Below are 11,441 nucleotides of genomic sequence, written 5' to 3'. Positions count from 1 at the left end.
GGGCATGGTGTGGGCACAGCCGGTCACCGCCCAGGCTGAAAGCACCCAATTTGCATCCACTTTAGGGGAAATCTGGAAGCTGGCCGTGACCACCACCCCAGGTGCAGTGAGTAGGAAGTCTTAAGGGGTCTCTGGCATCAGAAAGGGAACTAAAGGCTAAAGTGCTGGGAGGGACTGGGTTTTCAAGGCCAGCGGCATGAGGATTTGTATTTAGCTGTGGTTTCCTATTTAAAATTTAGTGAGTGGGTGGACAAATTGCTTCCCTAGTTTCCATGTGGCACCGAAATCTCCTGGGGCGGAACAAAGAGGAATGAGGACACCCGGGAAAGAAGCTGCAGGTGGGATGGGGGTTGCACTGTGCCTCCACCTACCCTGAAAGTCACTGCTGAAAGGTTCTGACGTGGGCACAGCTGGCTGTCGGCTGGAGCACTGCTCCGGCCCTGGGCGCTGCAGGTCTTTTGGGTCTTAGGTGAGAAGTCTGTTTCCCCTCTTTCCCGCCCGGCAACTCCTTGGCCGCACCAGTAGCTGCTGCTTCATACAACACCCACGGACTCACCACACTAGTCTTGGCATTTACTCCCCCAGCCCACGCTCTTGGAGCTGTATCCATTTAAGCTCAGCAGGACGCAGCCCTGATGGCAAAGGTACCAGCCCCACCTTCACACACAGCTGGCAGGTAGGTGCTGCCTCGGAGGATCCCATCGCCCGGGAGCCGGGGCCATGCTAGGCCAGTGGGCAGCAGGAAGGTACAGTCCCAGGTTGCTGAGTCCTTCAGAGGGGGGAGGGCAGGGCCTGCACCTCCTCCAGGCACTCGTCGTAGGCTTCTTGGTATTCCTCGTGGGGCTTCACCATGATCACACAGGTGGGGCGCTTGGAACCTGCAGCTGCACCCAGGTCCTACAAGGAAGGAAGAGAAGGACCGTCTGGGGGGCGCAGGGAAAGCCACACAAACTACAGGGAATCGCAAACTGGTAATGATTCACCAGCTTAACCTGGCCCCACAGTTTGTTCCCTTGGGTGTGCTTCATATGTAATCGTTTGGTTGCCATCATTTAAACCAGTAAATACTCAAGCCACGGTCCAGTGACACTGGGCCTACAGCCCCACAATGCCACTGTGACGGCTCCAGTGCAGCGGGAGCTGCTCCCGGCCATCCCTGACTCCCTGTGCCCGCGAACAGTCCCTCTGAGCATGAATGCAGAGCCGGGCTAGCAGGTTCACGTACGTCTGTTTTCTTTCTCATAGTCCACGGGAGAGGATCCTCGTAAGACAGGAACTGGACCGCAGTCTACAGTCCCAGAGCTTGGGAGCAGTGGCACCAGTGCCATCCATCTCCACAGCCCGGCTTTCCTCGAGTTCTTCCCACTCTGTGCCGCTGCGGGCCCCCGTCCCCTGAGCCCTCTCCCCAAGGCTGTGCCCCTTACCGTCTTCGAGGGGATGTACACGTAAGGGAGATTCCGGTCCTCACACATAACTGGGAGGTGGCAGTATACCTCAATGGGCAGTGTGTCTCCTGCCAAAACCATGATCCTGAAATGAGAGCATCCACTGTCATTTCTAGCTTGTCCCCACTCCGTAAGTCAAGTGCCACCTTAACTTCTGGGCTGGGCCGTGGGGCTGCAGAGATGGTTTATCAGCCTGAGGGGACACAAACTTTATTAGGGAGGTGCTCTCCATCTTATCCAGGTGTTCTTTCAGATTTATCCATCTGCTCCTACAGACACTTGGGTGGGAAGCTGAATGCCACCTGTGTGCTACACTGCCCCTAGACGGGCAAGGATGGGGAAAGTAGGAGGCTGACATTCCAATGGCACCAGCTCCACAGGACTGGATGGCGCTGGGCGTCAGAATGGGGGAGGGAGCAAGGCTGGGAAGAGTGGCACAGGACATACCCAAGGGCCCTGCTAAAACCTTGGCTGTGTCCCAAGAGTGGCCAGGAGTAGCCACAACCCGCCACAGTCCTCGGCCAGCAAGGTCATGCGTTTCCCGGCACGGGGTGGTTTAAAACACTGCCTTTACTCTCCTGCTTGGCTTTTGCTTCGGTGCTGCCCTGCAGGCCTCTGTCAGCAGCCTTTAACTGCTGGTATCTTAACAACTACAACAACAAAACACAAGAGGCAGAATTGCAGAGGGGAGATGGCAATCTTGCATCCTCTGGTTCACTCCCCAAATGGCTACAAATGCTCAGGCCGGGCCAGTGAACAGCCAGGCGTTTCTTCCACCTGGGTCCAGGGGCCCAAACAATGGGGCGCCTTCCGCTACTTTTCTCAAGTCATCAGTAGGGAACTGGATGGGAAGTGGAACAGCCAAAACACACCTTTTCGGGATTCCAGCCCCACAGGCAGAGGCTTGCTGTAGCGCGGTGCAGCCGCACACCTGCTGGCGGCTTACCCAGCCTGCTCCTCCCCACCGGCTGATGGCAGGGGCCACCCATGTGCTGTGACTGGTCAACCTCCCAGCCTGTCCCCAGCCCTGAGAGCTGGCTGCTAGATCCAAACCTTTCACACAGACCAGGCAAAAAGGCCCTCTGTCCTCTAAGAACATTCTGCCCAAATCCAGAAACCATATACACACCCCCAACCATCCAATCTGATGAAAGTCCCCTCAGGTCCACACATTTTCTTATATAGAATTCTTAGGGATTCGACAGGCAGAAGGAGAGACAGAGATCTAACTGCTGGGCCAGACAGAAGCCAGGAGCCAGGAACTCCATCTGGTCTCCCACATGGGTGGCAGGGGTGCAGGTACTTGGGCCATCCTCTGATGCTTTCTTAGGCACATGGCAGAGGGCTGGATTAGAAGTACTGGGGCCAGCATTGTGGTATAGGAGTAAAACCACTGCCTGCCATGCCAGCATCCCATACGGGTGCCAGGCCAAGTCCCAGCTGCTCCACTGCCAACGCACAGGGGAGAGCAGCAGGGCATGGCCCCAGTGCAGGGGCCCCTGCGCACCTGGGAGACCCAGAAACAGCTCCTGGTTCCTGATGAGCCCATCTCTTGGGGAGTAAACTAAGAGTGGAAGGTATTCTCTTCCCCTCCCTCTTGCTGTATCTCACCTTTCAAATGAAAATGTAGGCCTTTATAGAGAACTCATCTGGTTCACTCCCCCAGAGGCGTGCAAGGCCTGGGGGCAAATGCAATGCAGGTTCCCAGGTGGGCGGCAAGCACCCAGTGACAAGCCACCCAGGCTGCCACCTGGGGTCAGCGCTAGCAGCATACTGGTACTGGAATTCAACCTGGGTGGGGCGACTGGGGTGTGAGTATGTTAACCCTAGGCCTGTCCCCAAACCTCAAGGTCACTTTCAGCCTCCACGGCCTCCGCACAAAACCCAAGTTACAGCTCATAAGACTCCTGAGACACAGCACTTCTGTCCTGCCCCAGGGCCCACTTTCTTGTGCAGAACCTCCTAGAACAGCTCAGGAAAAAGCCCTGGTGGCCCCAGGCGAGCAGCACCCCTGACTCTGAGCCACCCCCAGCTCCTACCGACAGGGATCCCTCGAGCACCCAGCGTGCCGGACACGGGGCAGGAGAGGGCCGGGGCAGGAGAGAGCTGTGTGCTCAGGGGATTACGGCTGGCCTGGCCTGCATGGGCGACCCTGCCCGACCCCGGCCTGTCTCCAACGGCTGCTGGCCGACCTCGCGTGCGGGGACCCCATCAGCGCCACCACGTCCTCGCCCACGGGGTCCGCAACTCCGGCAGCTTCTTACCCCTTCTCGCCTTTGTTGACAAACTTCTGCACCTCCTTCACCCCGCGCCGGATCTGCTTCTGCTTCACGGCTGCAACAACAGAGGGCTGAGCGCGCCGGCTGCGGAGCCCCGTCAGCCCTCTCCCCGGTAACACCCCATCAGGCCCCCGTAGCTCCCCGGCAGCCCCCTGTCAGCCCCGGCCCGCCCGGCAGCCCCCCGTCCATCCCGGCCCCGTCCATCCCGGCAGCCCCGGCCCCACCTTTCTTGATGCACTTGTACAGCTTCCGCGTGAGGCGGCGGGAAGCCAGGGGCTGCGCGATGGGGTTCAGGTTAACCAGCAGCTCCTGGTACGTGCGCTCCCCGCAGCACGCCTCGCCCTGGGCCTCCGGCCCGTCCGCATCGGCCTTTATTTTGGTCATGGCAGCAGCAGCTGCAGCTCCGTCCTCCAGCGGCGAGCCCGCGTGGCCGACCGCTTCCGGAACCGTTTCCGCCAGTCGCCCCGCCCAGCGACAAGCCAATCAGAGAGCGAGGTGTCCGACTCAGCCCAATCGCTGGCGGTTATCTCTTGATAGACGCGTCGGAGGGGCGGGGCCTCGCGCTCAGCCTCGCCGGGGGCGGGGGCTGGGAGGAGCCTGGTCCACGCGGGCCGGACGGGGTGCGGCGCGCGTTCGAGAATGGCTGATCCGCCGGATTCCTGCCCGCCCTGACACCTCCTCCCCGAGGCGGCGGGCCTGGGCTGAGGGCGCAGCTGCTGGAGGGTCACGTGCTGAAGGTTAGGTGTGCTCCCTCCTAGTCCCTCAAGCTTTGCCATCTCTTTCCTGGACGGCGCTGCACGGCTCTGCAAGGGAAGACCCCCATCCTGAGCACCCCTTTCCCTGGCATAGCCCAAGGCTCGCCCCCTCTGCCCCCGCAGGGCTCTGCTGGCTGTGACGGGCTTTTCCTGATGACTAGAGCCTCTCCCGCCTCCGGCCAGTTTCCCCAAACCCTCCTGCTTTTCCTCCTAGTCCTTAGCCCTGCTGGCGGGGTGCACAGGAAGTCCGCCCGAGCTGGACCGGGCTCGGGCGCGACCTGAAAGGCCTCTGGGGTGACCAGGCGGGGTGGAGGAGTGCTTGGGCTGAGCAGTGAGGAGGGGCGGCCAGGGAGCTGAGCAGGGCTGGATTCCGGGCCCGCTGGATGTCAGTGATTTCTTGCGTTGCTTTGGATTGCTGCATGGTTATTAATTTGATCATTGCTACAAACAAGTTGCTTTCGTTATATAGTGAAAGGCCTGTGCTTTGTGGTAGACCGGCGGATGTGTGGAAATTAACAAGTTCAGTGGCTGAGGGAGCACAGGTCAGTTCAAATAACGAAAATGGACTTTTACAAAAATGATTAGTTTGAAGCCTGGCACAGTTGCCTAGCGACTGAAGTCCTCGCCTTGCACACACCAGGATCCCTTATGGGCGCCCTGCTAATCCCGGCAGCCCTTGCTTCCCAACCTACTCCCTGCTTGTGGCCTGGGAAAGCAGTCGAAGGGCCTGCACTCGCATGGGAGACCAGGACACTCCTGGCTCTAGATCGGCTCAGCTCCAGCCGTTGTGGTCACTTGGGGATTGAATCACCAGACAGAAGATCATCCTCTCTGTCTCTCATCTGTATATCTGACTTTCCACTAAAAAGAAACAAATCTTAAAAAAAAAAAAAAAAAAAAGAAAGAAAGGTTAGTTTGAAAACATTATAGCAAGCTTGCTTCCAGCCATTGGTTTCCTTCCAGACCGACCCTCAGGAGCGGGGGAACTCCATGTGGGTCTCCTGTGGCAACAGATGCCCAAGTACTGGGCCATTATCCACTGCCTCCCAAGGAGCGTTAGCAGAGAAAAAAACAAAAACAAACAAATAAACAAAAAGATGTCTATTCTCAAATCAAAGCTGGATCCCCAAAGAAACTATTAAATATATCCTGACCAATAGGATGCTAGACTTTCCGCCATTGTCTATACCAACATCAGGATACACTTGAATAGGAGCAAGATGGACTTAGAACTGTTTTTGAAGAACTATGCTAATGTAATAATATAGGGAAAATCAGTGGGGAGGGGAGGGAAAATCCCTGAACCTATGGAACTATCATAAAAATAAAGAAATAAATTAAAAAATTTTAAAAATAGACTTTAAAAAAAGTATTTGTTTTTATCTACTTTAGTTCGCTGATTCACTTCCCGATGGCTAGAACAGCTAGACCGAGGAATCCAAATCTGTGGGTCTCCTCCTATGTGAATGCAGGGACCCAGGATCTTGAGCCCTCTCCTCCTGCCTCCCAGGGTGTTCATTAGCAAGAAGCAGTGTAGGAATGCGGAGGGGCAGGGGCTCATCCTGTGTGGTGCCAGGACACCATCCCTGTGGTCTAAGATTGGAGCCAGCATCGTGCCGTAGCAAATAAAGCCATTGCCTATAATGTTGGCATCTCATATGGGCACTGGTTCATGTCCCAGCTGCTCTAGTCTGACACATCGCCCTGCTGGTCAGCAGAAGACAGCTCCAGTGTTCGGGCCCTTACCGCCCACACGGGAGACCCGGATGAAGCTCCTGCCTTCTGGCACTGGCCTGGCCCGGCCCTGGCACTGGCCTGGCCCGGCCTGGCATTTGCAGCCATCTGGGGATTCAACCGGTTGATGACTCCGTGCCTCCTTTCCTCTCTGTAATTCTGATTTTCAAATGATGAACTCCTCTTTTTTAAAAAATTGAGGAATATTATTAAAAATGTATACATGCTCGTATGATTCATGTGATTATCTCACATATTTAAATGTATATATTTTTTTAAGATTTATTTTTATTATTTTTTCATTGGAAAGGCGGATATACAGAGAGGAGAGACAGAGAGGAAGATCTTCCGTCTGATGATTCACTCCCCAAGTGAGCCGCAACGGGCCGATGCTATGCCGATCCGAAGCCAGGAGCCTCTTCCGGGTCTCCCACGTGGGTGCAGAGTCCCAAAGCTTTTGGGCTGTCCTCGACTGCTTTCCCAGGCCACAGGCAGGGAGCTGGAAGGGAAGCGGGGCTGCCGGGATTAGAACCGGCGCCCATATGGGATCCCGGGCGTGCAAGGCGAGGACCTTTAACCACTTGCGCCACCGCGCCGGGCCCTAAATGTATATTTTAATGGCTGTTGGTGTGTTCAGAGCTGTGTGACCATGATCAATTGTAGGGCCCAGTCATCATTTTCAAACCTGCCCGCCTAGGCTGTTACCCCCACCAGTGTCAGCAGGAATCGGGGTGGACCCGGCCAGGCTACAGCAGCCACTGGCAAATGCTGAGATGAGGGGAGCCATGCCAGACTGTGCCGCAGCACCCAAATAGCACACGTGAGAAACAGCAGAAGAAGGGGCAAAGTAGGTATGGGGAATGTGGAGGGCTCCCCTGCTGGATCGCCACTGCCACTGGAGAGTGTAAGCTGGGATGGGGGCAGACCAGACCAGGCAGGGCTACAACACCTGTGGGCCTCATGTGAGCTAGATCGGGGAAAAGCCAGGCTGGGCTGACTGTTCCTACTGGGGCAAGTATAAATCAGAGTGGGTGATGGTTGGTGGGGCTCTGTCGCAGCATCAGCTGGCAGAGGCTGGCACTGGGGGCTAATTCTGTCAAGTTAAACTGCAGAATCACCTGGAGAGTGCATGTTCTGGGAATGGGAGTGGCCCAGAAGGGAAATAGTGGGCTCCTCCCTCTTGGGTTACCACTCCCACTGGAGAGCATGAAAACCAGGACAGGGGCAGGGGTTGCTAGACAGAACAGCAACCAACAGCATCTGCGTGGGCTGGATGGTAGGGCTGGTTGGGTTGAACTAGGCTTCAATGCCCATTGACATGTATGAGAGCTGAATGGGATGTGGGACAGACTGGGTCAGTCTGCTGTACATCCTGGCAAGAACGGAAGCCAGGGCAGGGGGCAGGCCTGTGGGGGTTATTACAAGTTGCTCCGACTAGGCTGCAGCTTCCACTGGTTTATGTGAGGGCCAAGTGTGTGCTGGGTAGAACCAGGCTGGACTGTAGCACATATTGGTTCATATGGAAGACAGGTCTGTAAACAGAACTGACCCAGCAATTGCAACCACCAGCATGTGCATAAGCTGATTGGGGCGATGGACTGTGCCGGACCTTGTACTGGTAAGCACACACAAGAATCAGGACTGGGATCACCTCAGACGAAGTTTCTTTGGGGATTCCTCCGACTGAACTGCTTGGAATTGTGAGATCGGCAGCAAATCAGGACAGTTAAACTAATGAAACCACTTGAGCAGGACTCTCGGAGCACCTGGGATGGTGGGAGGCTGAGTGGGGCTTCTCGCTTTATCTCTCCCTTACCCCAGATACATAAAATAATAATAATGATAATAATAATAATAATGTGGAAACAATGGTCTTACCCACTTTCCTCTAGCCCTTGACCCTTTGTGCCCTAGTCAACTATGTAAAGATTACCGAAATAAAATATTACCGAGGAAGAAAAGAGAAGAAAGCAGCCCGCACCCTATAGGACCCCATTCCGTGATGGTTGTTCAGGGATCAGATGCTGCAGTAAGGAATACCTGTGGCCTGGGCACAACGCCATTTGCTGGTGTGTCTGGGAGGGGCTTCCAGAGGAGAGCTGGCCTGGGACCTGTGCGCTGTGGTCTGCCAGGCTCTGGCAGAGGGCTGTGAGTCGCTGTGGCTTCTCTGGGAACAGGGATGTGCGATCTCATTTCTGTCTTTGGCCCCGGGACGGTGATGAGCAGCCTGGCCCAGCGTCTCAGACTTGGGCTGTCCTCTGCCACTTCCCCAGGCCACAAGCGGAGAGCTGGCTTGGCAATGGAGCAGCCGGAACTCGAACTGTTCCTCATTCAGGATGCGAGTGTTTTCAGGAAAAGTCTTAGCATCCTCTGCTGGGGCACAGGTCCCAAAATAAAGAAATCTTAAACAAAAAATCAAGACAGAGATTTGTTTTGCCGCAGTTAGAAGGCCAAAGGCATTAGCAAGGCCCCGGCCTGCTGTCTCTGAAGGCACAGGCCCTTCCTGGCCTCTGCCTTTGCCAGCACTTCTGGCTGCACCTTGTGTTATGGACAGAGCACCAACTGCCACCACAGCCATGTGCAGTTTTCTCTAGCACCTCTGTATCCCCCTGGCACTTCCTCCTCTTTTAAGGAGACCAGGTATGTTGGCTTAGGGCCCACCCTGGTGACCCCGTCTTAACCGGATTGTATCTGCAAGGACTCCACTTTATAATGAGATCATATTCACACGTATCAGCAGTTGGTACTCCAACAAGTGTTTGCAGTCAACCCATGGACCTGGGAGGAGGAATGATAGGGCTGGGGGCGGGCCCAGAGCAGCTGTGTCGCTAGGCAATGTCTAATCTGATACTTCAGGACCTGACCCTCTTAGCCAGTGACCCTGGGCTCAGATATCTAGAAGGAATAAAGTTAAAATAAGTGATTTTTTAAATTGGAAAGTCAGAATTGTAGCGAAAGGGAGAGACAGAGAGATCTTCCATCTGCTGGTTCACTCCCCAAGTGGCTGCAATGGCTGGAGCTGAGCCAATCTGAAGCCAGGAGCCAGGAGCTTCTTCTGGCTCTCCCACACAGGCGCAGGGTCCCAAGGCTTTGGGCCGTCCTAGCCTGCTTTCCCAGGCCATAAACAGGGAGCTGAATGGGAAATGGAGCAGCTGCAATACAAACTGGCACCCATATGGGATCCTGGCACATGCAAGGCAAGGACTTTAGCCACTAGGCTACCATGCTAGGCCCAAAATACATTAATTTTTAAAAAGCAGAAAGAGCCCTCTGGACTTCCAAGTGTAGTCAGTTAAGCTACTTGGGACACTGGCATTCCATATTAATGGCAATTTGAGTCCTGGCTGCTCTGTTTCTGAGCCAGCTACCTGCCAAGGCACCTGGGAAAGCAGTGGAGGATGGCCCAAGCGCATGGGCCTCTGCACCCACATGGGAGACCCAGAGGAGACTCTTGGCTCCTGGTCTTAAGCCTGGCCTACCCCTGAGCTGTGACCATTTCAGAAGTGAAACAGCAGATGGGAGATCTGTCGCTTGTCTATCTCTGTAGCTCTGCCTTTCAAATAAATAAGTAGGTGAACCAACAGCTGGGAGCGTCTTCTGGGCCTCCCGTGTGGGTGCAGGGATCCCCATACTCAGGCCATCCTCCAGCTGCTTTCCCAGGCGCATTAGCAGGCAGTGGGGCAGAAGTGAAACAGCTGGGCCATAAGGGATGTCACTGCTTCAGGCAGCAGCTTTACCTGCTACAATACAGTGTCAAACTCCTAACGCTTTAAAAAAAATTATTTGAAAGAGAGATGTTCACTTGCTGGTTTGCTTCTCAGAGCACCCAGGGCTGAGCGAGGCTGACGCAGGAGCCAGGAACTCCTTGGGGTCTCCCATGTGGGACCCGAGCCCTTTGACACGTCACCTGCTGCCGCCCAGGTGCCCCAGGAGGAATGTGCGATTGGAAAGCAGAGCTGGGACTCTAACTCAGGGCCTCTGGAGGGGCTTGCAGTAACCCAGGGCCTCACATGGGTGCAGAAGCCCGAGGGCTTGGGCCATCTGCTGCTGCTTTCCCAGGTGTGTGAGCAGGGAGCTGGGTGGGAAGTGAGGCAGCCGGCACTCCCACCAGTGCTCACACGGGATGCTACTGTCATCGCAGGCGGCAGATGTGTGCCACCGTGCTGGTTCCCGCCCCCAGAGTAGCATCTGAACAGTGGCAAAGGCCTGACCCTCCTGCGCGCCTTCTGGTTCTGGGGTCCTCCCATGCAGCTCTCTCCACCCCATTTTCTGTTACCCTCTTCCGTTGGCTTCCCTGGCTTGCTCATGGTCTCTAAACTCAGAGCTGCTTTTCTCTGTCGGTGACGCCTCCTCCCACTTTCCTTGTTGTTTTGGTAAAGGTCGGGGGTCCCTGGTGTGTGGGGCTGGAACTGCCCTCTCCATTGCGCTACGCTGCCTGCAAGCATTCCTGAGCCAGCTCTCCTTAGCCGCGTTTTCTGTTCTTGGGACCAGCAAAGATGTGCTGGTTTTCCCAGCTTCCGGAATCAACAGTGGGGTTCCTTCCAGTCACAGGCCCTTCCAGAACTTGCTCTGTTGCTTCCACAGCCAGTCCCCAGCAGTAGCAGCATCCTGGGCCCCTGGATGTGTGGTTTGCAGGGCTTGTGGGGGCGGGATAGGAGTTGGCATGGCAGCCTTGGCCAGGAGGAGGCTGGGCGGCTGGAGCTGGTGCTTCAGGATTGGTGCAGAGGGACAGCTGAGGTTTGGGCCTGCGCTGTGCTGTGTTGGGCCTTCCTTTCATTCTAAGAAATTTCCCCGAGTCCCCCTTGGCTGCCTGCTGGGGTTTGACTGTGTCCCTGAAGTTCACGTGCTTGGTGGCCTCATCCCTAGCCGGACGGTGTGGGGTGGCGGGCAGGAATGGGTTAACGTAGAAGTGGGTTGGCTAATGTGGGAGTGTGCTAGTTAGTGTGGGAGTGGGCAGGTTAATATGGCAAGGGGCTGGTTAACGTAGGTATGGGTTGTTGGAAAAGGAAGTTCTGAGCCTGGCGCGGTAGGCTGGTGGCTGAAGTCCTTGCCTTGCATGCGCCGGGGTGTGATATGGGTGCCATTTCATGCTCCAGCTGCTCTGCTTCCCATCCAGCTCCCTGCTTGTGGTCTGGGAAAGCAGTGGAGGACGGCCCAAAGCCTTGGGACCCTGCACCTGCGGGAGAGACCCAGAGGAAGCTCCTGGCTTCGGCTCGGTTCAGATCTGA

At 55.8% G+C, this 11,441-nt stretch overlaps 1 protein-coding gene across 2 annotated transcripts; it reads right to left on the bottom strand.

Annotated features, from left to right (window-relative positions):
* Positions 1-218: 218 nt before the first annotated feature.
* Positions 219-4,164, bottom strand: NHP2 (NHP2 ribonucleoprotein). Of its 2 annotated transcripts, XM_040978359.1 has the most exons (4): positions 3,949-4,164; positions 3,710-3,779; positions 1,425-1,530; positions 219-897 (listed from the first exon to the last, which is right to left on the bottom strand). In XM_040978359.1, the coding sequence occupies exons 1-4, from the start codon at positions 4,106-4,108 to the stop codon at positions 772-774; spliced, it is 462 nt and encodes a 153-aa protein (XP_040834293.1). In that variant the 5' UTR covers positions 4,109-4,164; the 3' UTR covers positions 219-771. The 2 variants fall into 2 exon arrangements, with proteins under 2 accessions (XP_040834293.1, XP_040835053.1); XM_040979119.1 differs by lacking the exon at positions 1,425-1,530 and having other exon boundaries at positions 754-897.
* Positions 4,165-11,441: the final 7,277 nt, after the last annotated feature.

This window comes from Ochotona curzoniae, unplaced genomic scaffold, assembly GCF_017591425.1.
Source record: "Ochotona curzoniae isolate NIBS_2020 unplaced genomic scaffold, NIBS_Ocur_1.0 contig_1, whole genome shotgun sequence".
Classification (NCBI taxonomy): Eukaryota; Metazoa; Chordata; class Mammalia; order Lagomorpha; family Ochotonidae; genus Ochotona; species Ochotona curzoniae.
This window is presented reverse-complemented; position numbering and strand designations above follow the sequence as displayed.

Bases quoted from the DNA above. Each gene is read 5' to 3' on its own strand.
- NHP2 (XM_040978359.1), bottom strand. From the start codon at position 4,108: ATGACCAAAATAAAGGCCGATGCGGACGGGCCGGAGGCCCAGGGCGAG. The intron at 3,780-3,948 runs GTGGGGCCGGGG...CTGTTGTTGCAG, and splicing joins GTACAAGTGCATCAAGAAAG to CCGTGAAGCAGAAGCAGATC. The intron at 1,531-3,709 runs GTAAGAAGCTGC...CTCTCATTTCAG, and splicing joins GTCAACAAAGGCGAGAAGGG to GATCATGGTTTTGGCAGGAG.